The sequence below is a fragment of the Mus caroli genome, unplaced genomic scaffold, assembly GCF_978045245.1.
Source record: "Mus caroli unplaced genomic scaffold, Mus_caroli_1 scaffold_11, whole genome shotgun sequence".
NCBI classification, from domain to species: Eukaryota; Metazoa; Chordata; class Mammalia; order Rodentia; family Muridae; genus Mus; species Mus caroli.
The window spans coordinates 95,134,825-95,158,081 of record NW_028227266.1 but is presented as its reverse complement, the minus strand read 5'-3'; the positions used below and the strand labels follow the sequence as shown (position 1 = coordinate 95,158,081).

Below are 23,257 nucleotides of genomic sequence, written 5' to 3'. Positions count from 1 at the left end.
GTAGGACTTGGGATCGTATAGATGCATGGTTTTTGTCAAATGTGATGATCTGTTGGAGGCTTACGTAACTTTGTCCTCAACTGTAGCTGTAGGATGCTGAATTGTTTGAGGGAAGAAGGACATTGACACCTCCTATCTGAACTATATTCAGGAACCAGACACAGGACAGTACATTGGTAATACAGACTCTGGGCTTCTGGGTGTTCTCTGTTAAATTTCATTCAATTTGCCTGTGCATTTGTAAATAATGTTGATTGAAATGTCATCACCAGTTGTTTAAAGGAATTTCAGTTTTCCCACTGGCCCGTTATTTTCTACTTTTATATGAATTGATAGAGCTGGAGTTTTGCTTATTTTTTTCCCTCTTTACTATGTCTTTCCTGTGTTTCAATGCCAGTATATGTAAATTTGGTTAAATCCTTTTAATAAAATTCCATAGTGTAGAGATTTATAGATTGCTTTTTCTTTTCTCTCTTTTTTTTTTTTTTTGGTTTTTCGAGACAGGGTTTCTCTGTGTAGCCCTGGCTGTCCTGGAACTCACTCTGTAGACCAGGCTGGCCTCGAACTCAGAAATCCGCCTGCCTCTGCCTCCCAAGTGCTGGAATTAAAGGCGTGTGCCACCACGCCCGGCAGATTGCGTTTTCTATGTTTCATTTAGTATTTGTGTTCTGCATGTGAAGGTTAGAGGATTCCTTTATTGAGGTGGTTCTGAGGATTGAACTCAGTAAGACTTGCTCAGCAGGTGTTTAACCCACGGAACCACTTGCCAGCCCCCAACTTGCATTTTGTGAGCCAGTCTCTCACTGACTTGGAGCTCAGCAAGTAGATATGATGACCAGGCGCGAGCTCCAAGGCTCTGCCTGGCTGTCTCTGCAGAACTGGGATTTCAGGCCCCCACGGCTCCTGTGACAGACAGCCTTTTTCTGTGTGCTGTATGCATGTGACCATCGAGTCTGCACTCCTGTGAGGCTGAGTGCATTTGGAAGCTAGAGCAGAATGCTGGGTGTCTTCCTCTGTCACTCAGCCCCTCACTGCCTTGAGATGGTGTCTGTGATGAACGAGTCGCTCATGTTTTGGCTAGGTTGGCTGGCTGGCCAGTCGGCCAGTGAGCTCCGGGTGTCTGCTTATCTCTGCCTCCAATGCTGGGGTCACAGGCGAGAGCAACACCCAGCAAGCTGGAGGCTTGAACAACTGATTACCTGACGAACAGCTCTTAACTGATTGAGCCGCCGCTTTATGTTATTGTACATTTGATTTTTTTTTTAGCTATTTGCGCTTTTCTTTTTTTAATATTTAAATTCTACTTATTAGTTTAGTGTGTGTGTTTTCATTCGTTGATTATTGGAAATTAAATTCAGAGTTTTGTGCATTCTAGGTAAGTGTTGTACTACTGAACTCTATCCCCACTGTTGTTTTGAGACAGGGTCTCGATGTGTCTCTCTGGCTAGTCTGCCACTGGCTCTGAAGACCAGGTGACTGCATGGGCCAGCTACCGTACCCACCTGCACACATTTGTGCATCACGTGGGTGTCAGTGCTCAGCACTGCTGCTTTCTCTTCAGTTTCTCATTCGAGTGTTTTGGAGACAAGGTTTCGTATGCAGCCCAGGCTTTACTCCTGTGTTTCTACCCCATAAGTCTTAACTAATGTTTATTTTATTTTTAACCTAAGTGCAATCTTGTAGCCCAGGCTGTCTGGAACTGAAAATAACCTAGGATGACTTTAAACTCCTCCTGCCTTTACCTCCAGAGGCTTTTGCTACTACACCTGGCTTCATGCTGTTCTAGGAGCTGAGCCCTGGGCTTCATGCGTGGTAAGCAGGCACTCTACAAATTAAGCTCTGTTACATCCCCAGTGGGATTTACTCTCCCACTAAGAACCTGACAGTTGTTCATCTTACTTTTCTTAGTCAATATGTTTTTACGTTTTGTTTTGTTTTGTTTCTAATCATTTTTAATGTGTGTGGGGGGGGTGGGGGGGGAATATACATGAGTGAAGGTGTCAGGACAGATCCCAGGCATCAGATACTCCTGGAACTGGAGTTGCAAGTGGTTGTGCTGACTGTTGTGGGTGCTGGGAACTGAGCCTGGGCTATCTGGAAGAGTAGTGCATGCTGAGGCATCTCTCCAGCTCCACTGAATACATTTAGACTATAGATTTTACTGTGGCTTGTGATTTGACTACATAGTTTTGATTTTCTATTATTTCAGTATTCTGCAGTTTTTTGTTTTGTTTTGTTTTGTTTTTACATTATTTGTGGGAAAGTGCACGTGTGCCATAACATACTTGTGGAAGTGAGAGGACTTGATTTCCTTCTTCCACCGTACAGGTTTTAGGGTTGATCTTAGGTGGCAGGCTTGATGGGAGGCGCCTTTTAACTGCTGGCCTCCCCTGCCAGCCCTTCTAGGTTTTGTTTAGTGATAGTGGTATTGAACTTAGGGCACATTGAGCATATGCTTTGCCATAGAGTTATATTCACAAACCAGTTTTTCAAAATATGTACTTTAGCCTAATGGTTCTTTCTTTCTTTTTTTCTTTCTTTCTTTCTTTTTTTTTTTTTTTTTTGAGGCAGGGTTTCTCTGTGTAGCCCTGGCTGTCCTGGAACTCACTTTGTAGACCAGGCTGGCCTCGAACTCAGAAATCCGCCTGCCTCTGCCTCCCAAGTGCTGGGATTAAAGGCGTGCGCCACCACGCCCGGGTCTAATGGTTATTTCAAGAGACCACTTTTTTAAACTTTATTGATAGTACCTAATTCAATTTAGATGAAAAGTTTTCTTGTTTTGTCTTTTGCTTGTTTTGTTTTATTTTTTTTCTTTTGAAACAGGATCATATGTAGCCTTGGGTAGCCTCAAACTTTGTAGCCAAGGATAACATTGAGCTTCTGCCACAGTCCCTTAAATACTGGGATTACAGACTCTTACGCTACCATGCCTTTGTTGTTTGGTTTGGTTTGGCTTGGTTTGGTTTGGTTTGGGGCTTTGGTTTTTCCAGATAGAGTTCTCTGTATAACACCCCTGGCTGTCCTGGAACTCACTTGGTAGACCAGGCTTACAAAACCACCTGCCACTGCACCTGACTGGTACTTAACTTTTTTTTTTAATTTTTTTTATTTTTTCGAGACAGGGTTTCTCTGTATAGCCCTGGCTGTCCTGGAACTCACTCTGTAGACCAGGAACTCAGAAATCTGTAGACCTCAAACTCAGAAAAACGCCTGCCTCTGCCTCCCAAGTGCTGGATTAAAGGCATGTGCCACCACCGCCTGGCTGGTGATTTATTTATTATTATATATAAGTGCACTGTAGCTGTCTTCAGACTCGCCAGAAGAGGGCGTCAGATCTCATTATGGGTGGTTGTGAGTCACCATGTGGCTGCTGGGATTTGAACTCAGGACCTTTGGAAGAGCAGTCAGTGCTCTTACCTGCTGAGCCATCTTGCCAGCCCTTAACTCTGTTTTTTAATTAGAATGTTTAAAAATAGTTTTCTTTGGGGTACAAGAGATGCCAGGGTTGAACCCAGGGCCTCACATCTGTTGAGCTGAAGTTTATCACTGAGCTACATTCTGTGTCCCTAGGACTGCAAATCAGTAAATCAAAATGCTCAACTGGAGAGTGCTTACCCACACCACAGGGCCCTTGGTTGGATCCTGAATGGGGGCAGGAGGTGGGGAGGTGGGGGAAGACACCTTACTAAGTATAGAACTACATATGACCCAGCAGTTGGACTTAGAGACCTGGAGAAATGAAACAGATACCCATCATAGCATGTGGGAGTATTCTAGCTATTTTGTAGTGGTAGTTCAAAGGTCAGTGAAATGTACATCGTACAATAGAATAATAGCCACAGAAAAGACTGAAGTACTCATAGATGTTTAGATGTATATGAACCTAAAGTCTAATCTGTAGGTAAGTTTATATAAGAATTTATGTGGTAGATTAGTGATTGCAGGGGCCTGGAATGGTAGATAGAGAAAAATGAGTATGGAGGGGGTGGGATAGAGATCTTGTTGAAAATAAAATGTCTTAGGGTAAAGATTACATGAATCTGGTCATACTAGAAACAGTTAAACTACATAGTACATTTGAATGTAAGCGGTAAACTAGATCCTGATAACATTTTTGTCTTAGTTTTAGATATTTTTCATTTTCCCATTTTTGTTGTTTAAAGTCTAATAGCTTGCACAAAACCTCACAAATCAGTGGGTCAGCATTCTAGTCTCTGCCCTACAATAACGTAAACAAGTGAAAGGAGAGGGTGGAGGATAGGATAATGTGACGGACGGGTACATGTAGGAAACTCAGACTAAAAGATTAAAAATTTTGATACACTAAACATTTTAAACATAGTGTGATCTTTATAATTACTTTTTAAAAAACAAATTAAGTATACTTGCCTCTGCCTTTAAAACATTTTAAACTATAAACAGAATGTTTACCAAGAAAAGTTTCTGGGCCCAGAATCATGTGAAGAAAACTTTCATGTCAGGTTCCTGTGGGTAACTAGAACATTTACAAAGAAATGAATCAAACCACAAGGCTCAAGATGTGCTAAGGGCGTGTGCCCAAGGCTGCTTTTGTTTTTGTCTTTTTGAGGGCTCCATTGCCCAGCCCACTAGATGCTGGCACCACAGGCAGTGTGTATCCAGGGTTTGAAGAAGCTGACGTTGTATGTTGATTTCTGACATAAAATTTAAAACTCTGGGGTTTTCTGGGAGATAGTCTTTGTTAAGCTGATGAGGATTCCTGGCTTCAGAGTGAGAGGGCTGGTTCCCTGAGTGTATAGGGACTTGTAGTAAAGGAACTGTGTGTAAACAGAGTCCCTTGAGCAGCTAAGATTCAACCAAGACTCACTAAAAGATGAAACCCTGGATAAACTAAGCTGGCGTAGTGGTATGGCCTGATTGAAACACTGTATCTCTTCCTGTGTTTCTTTTATGACTCAAAATCCCAAGTACAGCTCTCCAACTTGTGTTGGGGCTTTCTGTGAGGGATGGAAGCTGAGGGTTAAGGAGAAAAGTACTTCCACATAGTAGAGACCCAGCCACCTCCTGTGGATGCTCTGACGGAGCTCCTGATGCCTGTATCCACCTAGTGGCGGGACTAAATCTTACAATTAGAGCTGACCCTGAGGTGCAGGACGGGACTGCCTTTTCTGTTTCTTTTTGTTTGTTTGTTTGTTTTTGAGACAGGATTTCTCTGTATGTCTTTTCTGTTTCTTTGCAGATAGAGATATCTTGCTTCTTAGTTGTAGGCAACACATGAACTAGACCTCAAGTGAACCTTTTCTTTTTTTAAGAGTAGATGCAGTTGATTAGGTTAAACTTGAAATCCTGTTTGCTATGAGGCCTCATTGCAGTTCCATTCCAAACATGTTTCTAGTTTGTTGTTGGCCTTCTCTTCCCTCAGGAGTTTTGTATTTAATCTTATCAATTCAGCAGCTGAAGGCATCCCCTGAGTTTGAACCTGAGACCTACATGCTGGACAAGAGACAGACTTGTAAAAGTTGTTCTGCCAGTCATAGACATGACTTGACACATGCACACAGTAGTAAATAAGAATGTAAAAACAAATCCCTTGGTTTTCTGATTTTTTTTTTTCTTTTCTGTAAAATAAATACTGATGACTTCTTTTTGTGGGATGGGGGTGGGGGGAGTGGAGGTCAGAACACCAGTGCAAGATCAGAAGTAGGCAAAGCAAGACCTGTGTTTACAGCCATCCAGCCACCCTTGCTCGCTGGTTCTCTCCTGCTTGACCTCTGACCTAGCTCTGTCTTTTCATCAGGATGAAGGGAGGGGCAGTTTGAAAACTTCTCAAGAAGGAAAAATCTAGCCTGGTAGTTAAGTACTGGCCAATTATCTCTGAGGCCACTCTGGGCTCAATCCCCAGTGTGACAGGAAAATAGAAAAAGCAGGAGAGAGTCAGTACCCATGGAAGAGGGGCATGTTTCTAGTTGTACATACATGATGATGAACATAGAGATCCCAGAATAGAATCAGCAGCTATTAGAAGGGAACATTTGTGGGACTGCTGTATGTAGCAAGAGTGGCTTTTACAGAGAATGCTGCTTAGTAATAAGGTTTACCCCTCCCCTTCTCTCTCTGGCAGGGTCCTGCTACTGTAACCTTGGTTGTCCTAGATAGAACTCTCTATGGAGTTCAGCTAGCCTCCATTCCGTGACTAGCTTCCTGCTCCAGTCCTTCTTGTGCTGAGATCACAGGTGTGAGTTACCATGCCTGGCTGTCACAGTTCTTCAGAGTTTTAAAAAATATGTGTGTTTCTAGAAAAAGAAGTTAAGGAAGGCTGTGAACCATCTATGTAGGTATTGTGACTCAAACCTGGATCTTTTTATAAGAGTAACAAGTGGTTTTAACTACTGAGCCATATCTGTAGCCCCATTTCTTCAGAATTTTTAAGTCCATGTTTCTTTTGGTGGTTGTTTTTTGTTGGTGATGGTGATTTGTGCTTTTGAGGGAGTGTTGTGCTATGTGTTCTGGGTAGTGACCACTTGTCATCCTGCCTCAGTCTCAGGTGCTGGTGTTACACATGTGCACCTTTATGGTCAGCAGTGTTAGTTTCTTCCATTGAATAATGACTTAAAAATCTCTTGAAGGATTTTAAAGCAGTGAATGCTTATCTGTAGTGTGATATAATAGTTTATTACTCCCTGCTGTTTTACATGACCAAGCAGGTAGCACTCTGCAAAGGTCCCACACAGTGCCTATTAACTGATTTGGATGCTCTAAGTAGAGCCCCCTCATTTAATTTTAGCCCATCTGTAGACTTAACTCAACCACTAGTGTAACTACAAGTCTGTCCTAAGACACGAAGAGCAAGTTATAACTTACGTTTCTGTCTCCTGCCATTCTCTTCTTCATAGAAGAGAGAAGGTGGGGTGGGTTGTGGAGCAGGGTGGGGTGGTTGAGGGATGTAGTGGACTTTTGGGATAGCATTTGAAATGCAAATGAAGAAAATATCTAATAAAAAAATTAAAAAAGAGAGAAGGTGGTTACATTGAGAGTGTCAGGACCCTTGCTGAGTACTCTTAGATGATATTTATAAGAGGGTAACTTTACTTTTTAAGTGCTGGGTTTGGGTTTTGGTAAATAAGCACTAAAAATAACTCATTTCCTAGTACAGGGTGGGGTGGGGTGGGGTATGCTTTAAGACAGAGTCTCATGTGTCCTGGGTTGGTTCTAACTACCTTGAGTTATAAGCATGAGCCACCACACCCAGTGTTTGTGGTGCTGAGATAGAACCCCCTAGGAATTTGTGCGTGTTAGACAAGCACTCTGCAGCTGCGCTATATTCCCAACCCTTATCTGTGATATAGTTTATTAATCTAACTCTATGTGAAGTTTTAACACATATTTATTGTGTAATGATTCTTTAGAAAGTAGATTTGGATAGTTTGTTCATATTTGTAAGTTTCATGTACACTGTTTTTCCTGGAAATTTGAAAATGTAAGAACATTTTGAGATGATTTTTAAGCACTTTTCTTGCAGTGCCTTGAGTTTCATACATAATCCCCAACAAGCTTGTCTGGCAGAAGCCTGTTGCTTTTGTCAGTATGTGTACTAGAATACAGACACTCCTTAGGCTCAGTGTTTGACTCTACAGGCGGTTTTAGGATCTCATGCGATCACCTAGGGCTGAACGTCACTCTGCTGTCTCTCTGGAGGCGCACAGGGCACACCCTGGGAGATTGCTTGTTGTTGTGTTTTTGTTTTGTTTTGTTTTGTTTTCCTTCTCTTTTTTCTTTTTCTGCAGCAGGACCGCAGTGGGTAGTGATGCTACCTGAAGGTGACATCTGTCTCTTTTCCTTCTGTTCTTTTACTCTATCTCCTGGTAACTGGGAAAAGGGTACGCTCTAGTTTAAATTAATGTGGATTGGTTAGACTATCTTCCTTTGGAGGATTCCTGGCCTGCAGTTGAAAATTTATCTATCTAAGCTTTGGGTATAATCTGTTTTGGGATCTTGTTCATTGATAATTAGAAGAAAGTTATGCATCAACTTGGGGTGTGGATGAATATGTTCAAATTTTTTTTTATTGGCAGAAATTTATAAGTCCTTTGAATTTGTTTCTGTGGAAGTCCTCTTAGGAGTCCTGGCCTGACTCTATTAGGACGGGATTTAGATGAGAGTAAAGCTGGAAAGATGTTAACTCAGTGGAGTTGAATATTCCTTAGTATTTCCTTAGCATCCCCATCACTTATTAAAACATTTAAGTATAAATAAAAGACTTCAACTATATCCTGATGTGTAATTTTGAGGATGTTCATTTCTGATGTTAGAAGTTTGAATGTAGATGATGAGGGGAAAAAGTACTGATTATTTTTGGTGTTCCCAAAACAAATCGTTGGCTTGGGATAGACCTAAGTGTTTCCCAGTTATGGGGGAGGGGTTAAGTCTGGGTGTTGAAGCCTGCCTGTCACTAGTGCTTTGTGCCTGGCTGCAGAGCTGTGCCCTGGAGCGCAATGCTTGCTTTTCTTGTCCTTTTTGCATGTTTGCATGAGCCCTTCTACTTAACCAGTGTTTTAAAATTTTTATTGAATATCATCTTTATGATTTTTTTCCTTCTGCACATTTCTTGGTTATTTAAATCAACTCACCCTTTAAAAATCTACATATCAAGACTTTAGTATCAAAAAGGCTAAAAAAAAAAAAAAACCACAACAACTTTAATGTGTATAAATGGTCTGAAATACAGGTATAGTAGAGGATGTTTTTTTAACTTGCTACTTAAAGAAACATGTAAGTATGTCCAGGGAGGCTTTCCCACCTAAAATCATCTTAGTTTTGAGGGTATAAAATTCTTGAATGAAATACTTCCCCATGTGCTGGATATTTAAAACTCTGACTTTAGCCGGGTGTGGTGGCACACGCCTTTTACCCCAGCACTTGGGAGGCAGAGGCATTCGGATTTTTGAGTTCAAGGTCAGCCTGGTCTACAGAGTGAGTTCCAGGACAGCCAGAACTGCACAGAGAATCCCTGTCTCAAAAAACCAAACCAACCAACCAACAAACAAAAGAGTTTTAAAAAGCTCTGACTTTGAATGGGAGTATGAAGTAGTGAAAACTTTGCTGGAAGAACAAGATGAAAGGAGGATTGGTGGGAGCTGCCTGCCAGAACAACCCTTACTTACTTAGACAATGTGAGGGAACTTGGCTGTGCATGGCAAAGCGTGGGCTCCTAGCCTTGCAGTGAATAGTTGGTTTGCTCTTTACCAAGAGTGAGTCTGTGTGTATGTCCATATCTCACTCTGTTCATCTCTTCCGCAGGTCTGATCTTGCTCTTCTACCTAGTTTTTTATGGGTTCTTGGCTGCACTCTTCACATTCACAATGTGGGCCATGCTCCAGACTCTGAATGATGAAGTTCCGAAATACCGAGACCAGATTCCTAGTCCAGGTAATTGTGCTGAAGTTATCATAGCTTTTAAAACAACGTGGGTTACTGCTTGTCTTTACCACAGAGCAGTTTGATATCACAGCATATGAAGAAAGTTAAACTTTATTTAGTTTCAAGACCTTTAAATCATTTACTGGTAAGTTTTGGGTCCTTTGACAGGAATAAGCAGAAATGAACATTGGAACCGTTCTAAAGAGTTGGAATGGTCTCATGAAACTGTGAAGCACGTTGGCTCTGGTTTGAGTTACACCGTTAGTCTTATAAAATAGATGCCTGTGGTTTTAATTGGTTGGTATGAAAGTGGTAAAAATATTGCATCATTAGAGAATAAAATCAATGTGTTCTCTCTTATCATTTAAAAAAAAATCTGTTATACTAGAGAATACACTTTTAGCAAAAAACTCTTACCTGAAATGTTGGTACATTTTCCACACGTGATTTTACTTTCTTAAAACAATCTGAATGCCAGCTCTGCCTCAGGAGTTGAACATGGTCTTGGCCTCATGGTACTGGCAGTGCATATTTGGCAATACTGGAAATCAAACCCAGGGCCCCTGCAGTGCTAATAAGCAAGTGCTTTAGCACCAAACTACATCCCTAGCCTGGTCCTAGTCTCTTCAGCAGACTAAATACTTATTAGGAAAAGTGAAAAAAGAATCCCAAAAAGTAAGAATGATTGTGAGGGGTGAGTACCTGGTCTTGGAGGCATTTAGAGAGTAAAAGTAATACACGGGATTCCCAAGTGTGAGCAAGTGTTCTAGAGACAGCAAGAGAGCAGGGCAGTGGTAAGGAGAATGGGAGGCCGGCTGGCAGCTGGGGAAACGTGGAGGCTGTTCTCTAGAGCATTTGGGTTTTAGCCACGTCTGAGGTGTCTTTCAGGGACCACCTGGCAAATGTCTGGAGTCATTGTTAGCTATTAGAACTTGAGAGGTACTGTTGCCAGTGTAAGCCAACGATGCTACTGAGCAGGACAGGCCTTTCTCCCCACAGAATTAACCAGTTCCAACTCACCATGCTGAGGCTAAGGAACCCTAGCCTATATTCTGCTCGATGCGTGGACTTCTGAGCCACACTGACTTTCCCGTCACTTTTTCACAGAACCAGTCTAATCATTTCTTTTTTGATTTTTCTTGTTTCTTTTGTTTATACCTAATTATTCCTTTTTGCCCTCTGCCTTTACTAATTTAAAGTTCATTTTCTTGCCATCTAAATTATACATGACTTTGTTTTTATCAACCATAGTCTGATCTACTTCAGAAATGCTAAGCTGTCTGTAAAACATCTATGTTTTAGATATGTTTTGTATAAGCCATCTAAACAGTAAAGTGTGTTAAAAACTAAGTTCTATATAAAATTGTAGTTTTACAGTATAAATAAGTAAATATATAAACATACATATGTGTATTACAAAGTTTTTAGCTATGAGAAATGTTTGCATTAAAGTTTTGGGAGCCAGATTCTTCTTTGTAGAGAAGCACATTTGCCTTTTCTTTGTAGAGAAGTACATTTGCCTTTTCTTTGCTCTGTTACATGGCTATCAACTCCTGATATGAAATTGTTACTGATTATAATTTTAGTTGGTATATCAGAAACATATTTGGGTGGTGGAGCAATGCTTATTGAAGGGAGAGTGTTTATCAGAGAGTTCAGAATGGAATGAAACTCTTCAGTTGAACACAGTTGACTGTCTTTTGTATGTTTCCACACAGTTGTACTTTTGAATGAAAAAGCAGTTAGACTGAGCGGTGGCTCCTGTCTGGTGGCTTATACTTACAGTCTTAGTGTTCTGGTATGCTCAAGGTTTTTGGTTTTTGTTTTGTTGCTTAATCTGTAGCAGCAAGCATCCAGAAACAACAAAACCACAAACAAAAATCCCCAAACCTCTAAAATGTTATTGATAAGAACGTGAGTTTAGAAAGTCCAAGTAAGAGCCAGAGAGATCGCCCAGTGATAGGAGAACTCACTCCAAGTACAATAAGCCAAGCAGTGCCATGTGGGCCTGTACATCCAGTGAGGAGGGCGAGGCTTGCTGAGCAGCCTGCTTAGCAGAAGAGCCACCAGTTCCAAATTCACTGTGTGACACACACACAGAATTCAGAGTAAGGAGTGATGGTTATAGTTAACTGATAATCATCAAGTTTGAAGACTGTTTCTAACTTGATACTGTCTAAAAAGTCTTAAAGATTTGAGTTCTTTTAGATGTCTTTCCAAATTGGATCCAAATAGAGAGTTGTTGATAACTGTGACATCTGTGAACACACGGGACGAGGAGGATTTCTTACTGTCACTAACACTCCCTGTCTGCTTTCAGGACTTATGGTTTTTCCCAAACCGCAGACTGCCTTGGAATATACATTCAGCATGTCTGAGCCACAGACTTACAAAAAGTTGGTTGAAGACCTGAAGAGTTTCCTAAAGCGTAAGTGTGCAGGCCTAGAAGATGGAGGAGAGCTTGTACTTACAGAGCCCAGTGCCATGCCATGACTGCCTTTAGAAGTAGCATTTTTAGAGTTTGTTTTACCTTTTTGTTTTTCCCCTTTCAAGCACAGACAGCTGGGAAGTTCTGCAAGTAAACTCAGTTAGATGTAAGAATGAAGCCAAATCTGTGTCATATAAAACAGTGCCTCTGAGTATCAGCCCTTTGCTGGGTGCTGGGGATGGGACAGGATGCCTCCAGTGCTCGCAAGTACTCTGCCACGCCTGTGCCACAGCCCATTTGGGATTTTTTTTATATCCAGGATAGTACCTAAGTGTGGGGATGGCATAGTTGCCATTTCTGAAAGTTGGCCTATGTCATTTTTTAAATGTATTCGTCTTGTTTAAGAGTGACCAGTATATAGTGCTTTTAATAAGCATTGTAGCCATGTCCTCCTTGTTGTGGCTGGCATAATCATTCATAGAAATGATGCTACCAATCGAATGAGTGCTAAAAGCTTCGGTTTACTGTGATCACCTTGACCCCTTCTCAACCGTATTATACCACAATTGTTCTCTAAAGATGCCAAAGCCACCAAATAAGCTTTCCCAGCACCACGGTCTGTCTGTCTGTCTGTCTGTCTGTCTATCTTGCTTATTCAGCTTTCTTCGAATATTCTGTGCTAGTGGCTCTTGCTGTTTGCTGATGGCTTCCTAACCACCTCAGCCTCGTTCCTCAATATTCTTCCTCATCTAGTTTATTAACATGATTTTTTACTTTTATAGCACTCTAAAATTCCTTGTCTGTAAGTCTGCCAAATGCTTGTGCAGAACCCTGCTCTGGATAAAACCACATAGTTCCTGGATTAGGCTCCTTCTTCTCTCCCTGCTTAGAGCAGCCACAGGGTGAAGACAGGACTAGGTGGTAGTAAACCCCACCTCTCTCAGTGGGCATGTGCCTGGTGAGCCATTGCCTTCCTCTGATGACTCTGATGGTATGGTTGCTGGCCTTTGCTCAAGCCTCTGACCTTTTTCCTTCCCCTATAATTCACCTTCATGTAGCACAGTATCTTCCTTCAAACACTAAAAGGAAACTGGGCTGTAGCTGAGTCAGTAGAGTGCTTGCCTAGCATGAGGGCACTGGGGGTTCCACCTCCTTCTCTGCTAAATCTGGCCTGATGCCTCCTTAAAACCTCAGCACTTGGGAAGTGGAGGCAGGAGGATCAAAAGTCCAAAGTATTCAAGATCATCTTCAGTTAAACAATGAATTCAAGGCCGCCTTGGGCAACATGAGACCCGGTCTTCAAGAATGAATGAATGAAGAAAGGAAGAAAGAAAGAGAGAAGAGATAATAGAAGTCCTTAGTTCCTTCATTGCTAGTAAACACCCACACTAGCCACCATGCTGCTGGTCTTGTTTCTTCATGTGAGGCCACTTGCACGTCTGCTCTTTGTCTCTGATCCTTCTCTGTCTCAGAAACATCATCCTTGGTCTCCTCCCTTTATTGAATTCTTGCCAACTTAGACACTCTGTAATTTCTCTCTATCTTGAGAAAAATCCTCCTGATCTCTCCCACGCTGTCTATATCTATCTTCTTAAATCTCTTTGCCTTACTAGTTAATGTGTTTATTAATTAAATAATTTCAAACATTTTATGAACATACTTTCTGTGTTTTAAAAAAATAAAATGGTAAGAGCCTGCAGTGAAAGCAGTAGTAATTTTTCGCTGTATTCCTTTTAGCTGAGCCGTTGTTTGTCAGGGTTATAGGAGTGTAGTTGGGCCAGGCACTTGCCATCTAGCAATAAACAAATCTGTCTTACAGAACTTTTAGTCTAGTAATATGTTAGGAGGGAGTTGCTGAGGTGAGAAACACAGTAGAGAAAGGGTGGGGGAGGTTTCTCTATTCTGGAACTCACTCTATAGACCAGGCTAGCCTCAGAACTCTGAGTGCTGGGATTAAAGGTGTGCACCATCACTGTCCTGGCTGGGCTGTTGGTTTTTAAAGGGTGCTCTGAGAATGTCATAAAGTTGGTGCGTGAGAGGGAGAAGGGCGCTGCATACACTAGAGCAGGCTCATGGAGGGGGTGCCCATCCGACCTCCTTTCCTTCGTGCCCCTGAATGCCCATAGTGCACTGGCACATGCATTTCTCTCCTTTCTTCCTTTCTGGTTTCTAAACATGTTATTTCTTTGTTGTTTAACTGTGTCTTTTAGCCTCCATCTGCCAACACACTGTTTGCAGCTGGCATCTTCTCTGTTCCACTTCCTCCGTCTCTTTATTCTTCTCTCTGTAGCATAAATGTACTCCTAACATAAGTGCAGTCACATGACCACGTTGACTAGGATAAAGTCTTTTAGTGAGTGGATCATCATGGTGGTTTTGGCAGCCCTTCTCCTCAGTTCCTAACACAGTTTTTACAAAATGTACATAGTTCAGATTCTGCCCCCTTTATCCTAGCAGCCACTGTAGCTCACACATCCCCTCAGCTTTCAGGTCACTAGAGCCCCTTGTCATACCCTGCAGCATTCAACCCATGCTGTTTTCCCTACTAGACTGAGCTCCGCAGGACAAGAGCCATAGTGCACGCTTTTGCTGTTGTCTCTGAGGTTGGGCACATGAAGTGTTTTCAAATAGTTCTGTAGTTGTGGCTTGTGCTGGGTGCTCTTGGAAGCAGGATGCCTCAAAGCGCTGTTACCAAGTAATTCACATTGCTGTTTTATCTTTGAAAAATACTTGTTTGGTGAATGCTTTGACTTGTTTCTTGTTGTGTTTGGTATCCTTTCTTGGCTGACGTGGTGCACATGTTTCCTTTGTAGCATATTCTGTGGAAGAACAGAAGAACCTCACAAATTGTCCTGATGGAGCGCCGTTTATTCAGCGTGGGCCTGACTACAGGGCATGTCAGTTTCCAGTCTCCTTGCTTGAAGAATGTAGTGGTGTGACTGATGCTAATTTTGGCTATTCCAAAGGACAGCCTTGCATCCTTGTGAAAATGAACAGAGTACGTACTTGCTTTCCCTCCGCTGCTGCGAGTCTAACAACAGGCTGTACATGCGGTGCTGCTGCTTTTCTGTTGCTGTGCGTGTGGTGAGGCCTTCCTTGGTGTCATCGCATTGGGGTAACTTAAAAGACTAGCAGTGCTACTTAATGCTTGGGGGAAATGACTATGACAAAAAGATTCCTAGTTAAATTGTAGATTACATATAATCTAAATAATGCTAACGCATATGGTGTTATATGTAATTAAGTACTGGGAATAGAAATAAACATACAATCGCCGGGCGTGGTGGCGCACGCCTTTAATCCCAGCACTCGGAGGCAGAGGCAGGCGGATTTCTGAGTTCGAGGCCAGCCTGGTCTACAAAGTGAGTGCCAGGACAGCCAGAGCTACACAGAGAAACCCTGTCTCAAAAAACCAAAAAAAAAAAAAAAAAAAAAAGAAATAAACATACATACTAATGAGCACAGTACAGTGCTGTAGTTATAGCCAAAGCTAATGGGATGTTTTAACAAGACATAACTAAGAATTAAGTCCAAAAAAGTAAGCCAGAAGGAATGTGGAACTTGATCTATGCTTTAAAGTGAGCTCATATGTTCATTTTAATGGGGGATGTCTTCAGTTACACTGGCCTGCAAGGTCTGTCCTCACTGTATCTGCTGTAGTTGCTGAAAATGTACTCTAGTCAAAGGGCCACCTTCTGAGTTTATTAGAAATGGGCCTTTACATGATGGGACAAGGATACTATGCTTGCTTTATAGGCAGGCTTTGGGGGTGGAGGGCGGGGGTGGGACAAGCCCGAATGAGGACAGGCCAGCGACAGATCCGACTGGCAGGGTTTTCATCCGTGGGCACCTAGAGCTTTCCACGAGTGGGAGACTAGGGGCTGCTACACATCCCACTCTGGGCTTCAGCTCTATACCTGTAGGCATCTGTAGGCTTAGACAGCCTGACTTTTGGGGGCCTCTCCTCTGTACATCCTGGAAACCTGGACCCAGAACTGCATTTGGATTCAAAATGCAAAACAACAACAAAAAGAAAAAAAACTTAGAAGACAGGGCCAGTGGTAAAGGCTCTGGCAACCCACCTGAGCTGAGTTTGATCCCAGGACCCACATGCTGGAGGAGAGCAGTTTGTCTTCCATATTCCACATACCTCCCCCTATACGTGTGTGTGCGTGTGTACACACACACACACATAAATGAGAATAGTTTTTAAGTAGACAGGTGACCACAAATAAGATAGTAGATGCAAAGGCTGAGGTTAGAGCTCAGACTTAGTGCTTTGTTACCGCCAGAAGAACACGAGTGGGGGAAGAACATCATTTAGGATTCTTCTTAATACATGACTTTAGGGGGAGAGATAGCTGTGAACGTATTTTCATAACGAATATTTTATTATAGATGGGAGTGGTGGTGCTCACCTGTGATCCCAGCGTTTGAGAGTCAGAGGCTGGACTGTCCCCAAGGCTAGCCTGGGCTGTGAGCAGGACCCGCCCTTTATCAAAACTAGCACACGTAATGGTTTATTACATTATGTAACTTAAGGGTGTGTTGTTTTAAATGTGGCAAGTGTGGCTGATTGAATATATAGAGTAGTATTGATCTCAGCTGCTGTGCCCCTGATCCCAGCAGCAGAAGAGAAGGTTCCATTGCATTCTGTGTGCTGACTGACCCATGTTCTTAACCTTAGATAATCGATTTAATCCCAGACGGATATCCACAAATATCGTGTTTGCCAAAGGTTAGTATTCAAGTCACTCAACCTTTCATGTTTCTTAAATACTTAAAATATCACTAGGCTTTCTAGGGTTATCCTGTCTTTCCTAATAGAGAATTTAAAAAGGACATTTTCTGTTTGTTTTGTACACACTTTTTTCATATACACTGCATTTCATCAATTTTAGGATATGTGTTTCCCATAGTTTAGTAATGAAGTTAGCATTACAACCCCAGGCGTGGTCCTGATGTATATCAGGATTTTTTTTTAATAGATTTTTTAATATTTTTTATAACGTATTTTCCTCAATTACATTTCCAATGCTATCCCAAAAGTCCCCCATACCCGCCCCCCCACTTCCCTACCCACCCATTCCCATTCTTTTGGCCCTGGCGTTCCCCTGTACTGAGGCATATAAAGTTTGCAAGTCCAATGGGCCTCTCTTTCCAGTGATGGCCGACTAGGCCATCTTTCGATACATATGCAGCTAGAGACAAGAGTTCCGGGGTACTGGTTAGTTCATCATGTTGTTCCCCCTATAGGGTTGCAGATCCCTTTAACTCCTTGGGTACTTTCTCTAGCTCCTCCATTGGGGGCCCTGTGATCCATCCAATAGCTGACTGTGAGCATCCACTTCTGTGTTCAGGGTTTTTTTTATTGTAAAATTATTTTATTGTGTAAAATTTGTTGTGCTTATTATCAGTTTCAGCTGAGAATTACTGTATGCTAAGATACAGGCATTCTTCCTCTTTCCTCTCCCCCTCAGAGGGCTCCGCACTCCATCCTATAGCTTCTGTTCGCTTTGCATCCTGCAAATAGAATTAAGAGAAAGGTGATAACAATGGGTAAGACTTGTAAAGAGACACAATCTCTAACTGTGTCATTGTGCTGGATACTAGCACTTACTTCCAGGGTGATGCAGAGTGGGCTGCCTAAAATGTTGCCTTGAACTCTTTTTTTTTTTTTTTAACACCAGAAGAGGGCATTAGATCTCATTACAGATGGTTGTGAGCCACCATGTGGTTGCTGGGAATTGAACTCAGGACCTCTGGAAGAGCAAGCAGTCAGTGCTCTTAACCACTGAGCCATCTCTCCAGCCCAGCCCAGCCCATAATCAAGTTTCTTACTTGGCAGTAATTTCTTACTTGGGCTGAAACCTTTGCAAATGTCACTCCTTACAATCACTTCAGTTTCTTGTCCCCTGCTCCTATCCTTTCTGCCTTAATAGGTCTGTGGGAAGGTCCAGCATTTGTGCTCCTGTGAGCTGCTGCTTTGGTGCTACCTTTTCAATTGGTAGAGTACTATCCAGTATTTAGAGCGAACAGTCTGTAGCTTCTCTCCTAGGTGGATGTGAACATGCGCACGGTCGAGGCACCACCTCCTCGTGCTACACTCACTTTTCCAAGAAACAAAATAGAAAACGAGAATTTTAGCTGAGCATGGTGTCACGCCTGTAACGTCTGCACCTGGGAAGATGAGGCAGGAGGATTAAGATTTTGGAGCTAACCTGAGCTACATAGTTATGATCCTACTTTAAGCAGGGTGTGGAGGTTCTTGCCTTTAATCCCAGTACTTGAGTGATCAAGGCAGGCAAATCAGTTTGGGGCTAGCATAGTCTGCATAGGACAGCCAGAGCTATATAGTGAGATCTTGTCTCAAAAAGGAGGTTGATTTTAAAATACAACTAAATGCATGTCACATGTACGTAGATTTTGTTGTTTGTTTGATGTTTGTATTTATTTATTTGTTTTGGTTTTTCGAGACAGGGTTTCTGTGTTTCCTGGAACTCACTCTGTAGACCAGGCTGGCCTCGAACTCAGAAATCCTCCTGCCTCCGCCTCCTGAGTGCTGGGATTAAAGGTGTGCGCCACCACTGCCCGGCTTTGATGTTTGTATTTATGTTTGTGTGTGTACACTTGTGTAATAGCACACATGTGAGGTTAGGGACAAGTGATTTTCTTTACTGTACGGGTTCTAGGCGTCAAACTCTAGTTTAGTCAGTCTAGGCAACGAGCAGCTTTATCCACTGGGCCATCGCACTTGCCCAGTAGGTGGATGTTTCTTGATAAATTATTCTAAAAATCCAGTTAACATACACTTTTCAGCTCTTAACATGAAAACATACTGTTTCTTGTTAAGTCACATTAGCATCATATTTAAAGTAAAAATAGGCTCAGTGAACAATTAATATATTAATGTAGCAAAACATTCATCGGTGTGACTTTTTTCCTTCATGTTAAATGTAAGATTTTAAGTGTTTTCTGTGCTAGAGATTGAGCCGTTTGCACTGCCGCATAGCACACAGTGCTAGAGCATCCCTTTTGGGGTGGCCATTCTTAACTGTGGCCATTGATTCTGAGTTATGATCTACTGCTTTCCCAGACCATTTCATCTAGATCACTAGAACTTGGGTTTTCTTGTCTTTTGTTGTTGTTATTATTTGGTTGGTTTGCTATATGGAGATAAAGGTCTATAATCCAACCAGAACTACATAGCCAAGACAGAAGCCTACAGAACAACAGCAGAACTGAACAGTTCCATTGGTGTGCCTGATTCCTTCCCTGTCTGCCTCTTCTGAGTGGCGATTGCATCCCACAGACATGGTCTCCCAGCCATGACATAAAGAAAGCAGAGAGCGAGGAGGAGAACAAGCTGGTTAGTCAGTCTGATTCTGCCTTGTCTTCTGTGTGCTGGGCTGGAACCCCCAGCACCACACAGGCGTCTGTTAGTTCATCCAGATAGAATACCTGCCTGCCCCCAGACCCTTTCTTCCCTATGTTTAGTGATGCTCATCAGTTTGGGTTGGCATCTGAGGATTTGTGTCTGCTGCAGTGCTAGGGATCCACTCAGAGTTCCCATGCACTGAATGTGTCTATGCAGATATTTAATGATTGGCATAGAGTTTTGGTGCTTTTTTTTCCTGTTTATTCATGGGAACTATGAATGCTTTTTCTGTTTGCTGCATCTCAGTTTATCCTGATTACAGTTCTTACGGTTCTGAAGAGTAAGCTCTACCCACCTCTGAGTGTGACTGCTGCTTTCTTGACTGGTGGCTGTGGGCACCAGTGTTTTCCAGCCTGGAAGCACATTGCTTCACTCCTCTTGGGAAAACCTCAGCCCACACTTAACTGCTGGTGTATTTTTGCTTTCATTGGTCAAACAGCTGGCTTTGTACAGATAGAGGGCAAATAGGCAGTGGTTCCTAGGCAGTGGAACAGGCTGTGACTGAGAAGAGACTCCTAGGATGTATCTGGAAATGGAAGAAGAACCAAGATAGCTTATATAAACATTTAATCATGTAATATTTGTAATCAAGATGAACAGCCAGGTATGTGCCGAAATCCTAGCACTTGGGAGACTGATATGGGCAGATTACCATAGTTTTAAGACAAGGCTGGACTACACTGTGAGACCTGTTTGAACAGTGACGACAAACAGTTCTCAGAAACACAGTTGTAATTCATGAGGCCGAAGCATCATCTCAGCCTCTGCAGTTTCATCATAACCAATAACTGTCAGTGATTGTAACATTTTTGAAAAATCTTTACCTTGGCCTAAAAAGGATTTCTTTTGCTTTTAACTCTAGGAAGAAAACGCAACTATAGCAACTTATCCTGAATTTGGAGTTTTAGACTTAAAGTATTTTCCATATTATGGGAAAAAGCGGCATGTAAGTATTTAGTCGTCTCTTAGGAAACTGTGCGATCGAGAGAGCCTGTGTATGGTAGGTGCACACTGTCTATTGTTGTTTGTACATCACCCACATGGTTGGGTTTATACCAAGTGGGGCGGGTGAATGGAGACTCTGTGAGGACGGCGGAGCAGACGCTCATCAGGCTAACCGGATGCTTATTTTCAGAACACTGGCTTTGCTTTTTGGAAAGCAGTAAGTACTCTTCACAGGTTAGATGTAAAAACTCATTATTTAGATATAATAGTATTTTGTGATTTTAAACTTTTGAAGTGTATGTATGTATATGTATGTATGTATGTATGTATGTACATATATATACATACATATCTCATTTTATAAAATTCTGTCATACTAAACTTGTTTTGAAATTTTTCCAACTCAAAATGACAAGAATAGTGTATTTTCTGAAAGCACATTACCAGATACTATATCTTTATCATCTATGTATTTTTTTATTCGTGCGTGTAAACTCGCCCTGATGATGCCTTTATTCTAAAGCTTGCAATATGCATTTCCTAGAAACAAGGGTACTAATGGCTGGTGCGTGTGCCATCAGTGGGTGGTAACACTACGCTGTCCACTTACCTGGTCTACATTCTTGAAATCTATCCAGTTGTCCCAGCAGTATCCTTCATAGCACAATAAGAAGTGTCTTCCATGTGTGCAAGGCCTTGCTGCGGCAGCTCAGCAGCCTGTGATCTGGGGTAACTCCTCCCCCCCCCCTCCCCAGAATGAGTCTGGGACTTTGGGGGACTTAACAGGAGTTTGTGTATATGGCACAGTTTTTTGTTCTTGGAATTATTTTTCTCATAATTAAATTCGTTCGTATTTTTGGAGGTGAGTGAGTGCATTCTTCTCAGAATTCTGTAGGAAGGGCTTTACTGACTGATTCTATCGTTTTGTTGACCATTATCTTTTAGGATGGTCAGCCAAGCTTCCATGCTGTAAAATTACACTTTGTTGTTGTTCATCAGGAGGACTAAACTGTGTCTTAGCTTTTCTGCAAAGCTTCAGCATTTGTTGTTCTTGCCAGAACCAGTTATCAGTAGACCTGTTCCTTGTGCTGGCCACAGTGATCACTGCATTATCCTATGTAAAGGGTGTGTGTTAAGTGGAATAGTCAGAGTCAAATGTGGTAATATGTAACCCAGCCCATAGCAAATGGACATCGTGAACATATATGGAGCAGTTAGACATTCTTAAGTGTAATACACGAATCAGTATGTTAGGATCAGAATACAGCACTGCTGTAACTTTAAGGGGGGCCTACACTGCAGGGGGAGTGGAAACATTAAACACTGGGAAAGAAACAGGGAATTGCCACGAATCAGTACATCCAGAGGATGAGGCAAGTGGCTGAGTCACCAAACCAGATACCCCTCAAAGCCGTGCTAAGGGAGGAGCCATAGCAAGAAGGAAGGTGAAGAATATAAAATAATAAGCTAAGTCCAAAGATCTTACACAGTAGATCAGGTGCTTCGGGGCATGTTTATTAACCCTGACCTTGGAAGGAAGCTAAGGCCAGAGGTCTGAGAAATGTGAGATCAGCTTGGGCTACAAATTAAGACTGCTTCAAAAAAAGGAAAGTTGAAACTGACTTCCTGAGTGCAGGCGAAGTTACCAAAGAATTGGAACTAATGTTTGTTCGTCCATTTGCTAGGTTGGATATCGACAGCCCCTAGTTGCCGTACATGTCAAATTTGACTCTGGTCTTAACAAGAAAGAAGTAACAGTTGAGTGCCGTATTGCTGGAACCAGGAACCTAAAAAACAAGAATGAGCGTGACAAGTTCTTGGGACGTGTTTCGTTCAAAGTCACAGCACGAGCCTAGGAATAGGATGTCTCCACAGAATTCATGTTGTGTTGTCGCCATTTTGCATCAGCTGGACCTGCCATTCTAGGATTATGAGGCCACCTTGGAGGAGGAAGTGGTGTGGTACACACTTGGGTGACATCATAACATGCTTCCAGATCATAGTGTTCAGTGTCCTCTGAAGTAACTGCCTGCTGCCTCTGCTGCCCTTGAACCCATGTACGGTCGCCATCAGGGACCAGTGAGCTCCCGATCCCAAACATGCAGAGTGGGGGGTCTTGTCTTCTTCTGTGTGTAATTGCCAAACGTCTAAAGCTTCATGTGCTGGGCTGTGTAAATATTTTATGGATTTAACACTGGTAATTGCATATTTTGATGCCAACAAAGTTTTAGGGATACAATGGTACCTTGCCAAGGGACTTTAGTTGGAAGAAATGTCTGAGAAGTTCTGTATGTGAGGAGGGAAAAGGAAAATAAAGTGGATCTGAAAGTAGACTCTGCTTCTGCGCATGTGTGAGTGCGTGCCTGTCCGTATGCTCCAGGCTGTTTCTTACATGGTGAACTAGACTGTATCTGATTTTACTGAGGACAAACTTTCTGTTGCAGTACATATTTAAAAATCCTATTGGGCTGACTGTGAGTGCTGGAATCAAGTCTTCCACATTCGGTATCTTAGACAGGGGTGAAACAGCATTTCAATTAGGTGAATGTGCACCGAATGTTGTTGTTTTGTTTTTTGAATGAATGAAATTCCCAAGATATAAATTGTATAGTTTTTCAAAATGTCTTGTTAAGTGCTTTTATTTAGTAGTCTGTGGACCCTAATAAAAACAAATTGTGAAATACAAAAACTTCAAACTGATTTAAAACTTGGAACACATGATGGAGCCTTCTTTCACATCCTGACTGGAGCCCTGGACTGTCCTTGTAGTCTCGGGTGAATTCTTGCTAGAACTGTAATAACTGGAGCTCTTTCTGTTCTGAGAAAAGGGCCTCCCATTTGACCCATGGGTTTCATTCACACACATGTATGTATGTATGTATGTATGTTTGAAAGCTTGTTGTCTGTTTGATTTGTTAGCATGCGTGTATGTGAGCTGCCTGAGCTCCCGGTGAATGTGGAGGCCAGAGAAGTGTTGAATCTCCCTGTGATTCAGGGCAGTTGTGAGCTGTCATGTAAGTACTTGCAGTTAAGCCTACATCCTTTGGATG

At 42.2% G+C, this 23,257-nt stretch overlaps 1 protein-coding gene across 1 annotated transcript in view; it reads left to right on the top strand.

Moving 5' to 3' along the window:
* The window catches only part of Atp1b3 (ATPase Na+/K+ transporting subunit beta 3), a 32,012-nt gene extending 9,184 nt beyond the window's left edge, over positions 1-22,828 (top strand). The window contains exons 2-7 of the mRNA XM_021171520.3: positions 9,277-9,405; positions 11,717-11,824; positions 14,638-14,822; positions 16,512-16,562; positions 20,125-20,208; positions 21,893-22,828. Coding sequence (XP_021027179.1) covers positions 9,277-9,405; positions 11,717-11,824; positions 14,638-14,822; positions 16,512-16,562; positions 20,125-20,208; positions 21,893-22,063 — 728 coding nt within the window. The 3' untranslated portion in view covers positions 22,064-22,828. The remainder of the gene's footprint in view (positions 1-9,276; positions 9,406-11,716; positions 11,825-14,637; positions 14,823-16,511; positions 16,563-20,124; positions 20,209-21,892) is intronic.
* Positions 22,829-23,257: the final 429 nt, after the last annotated feature.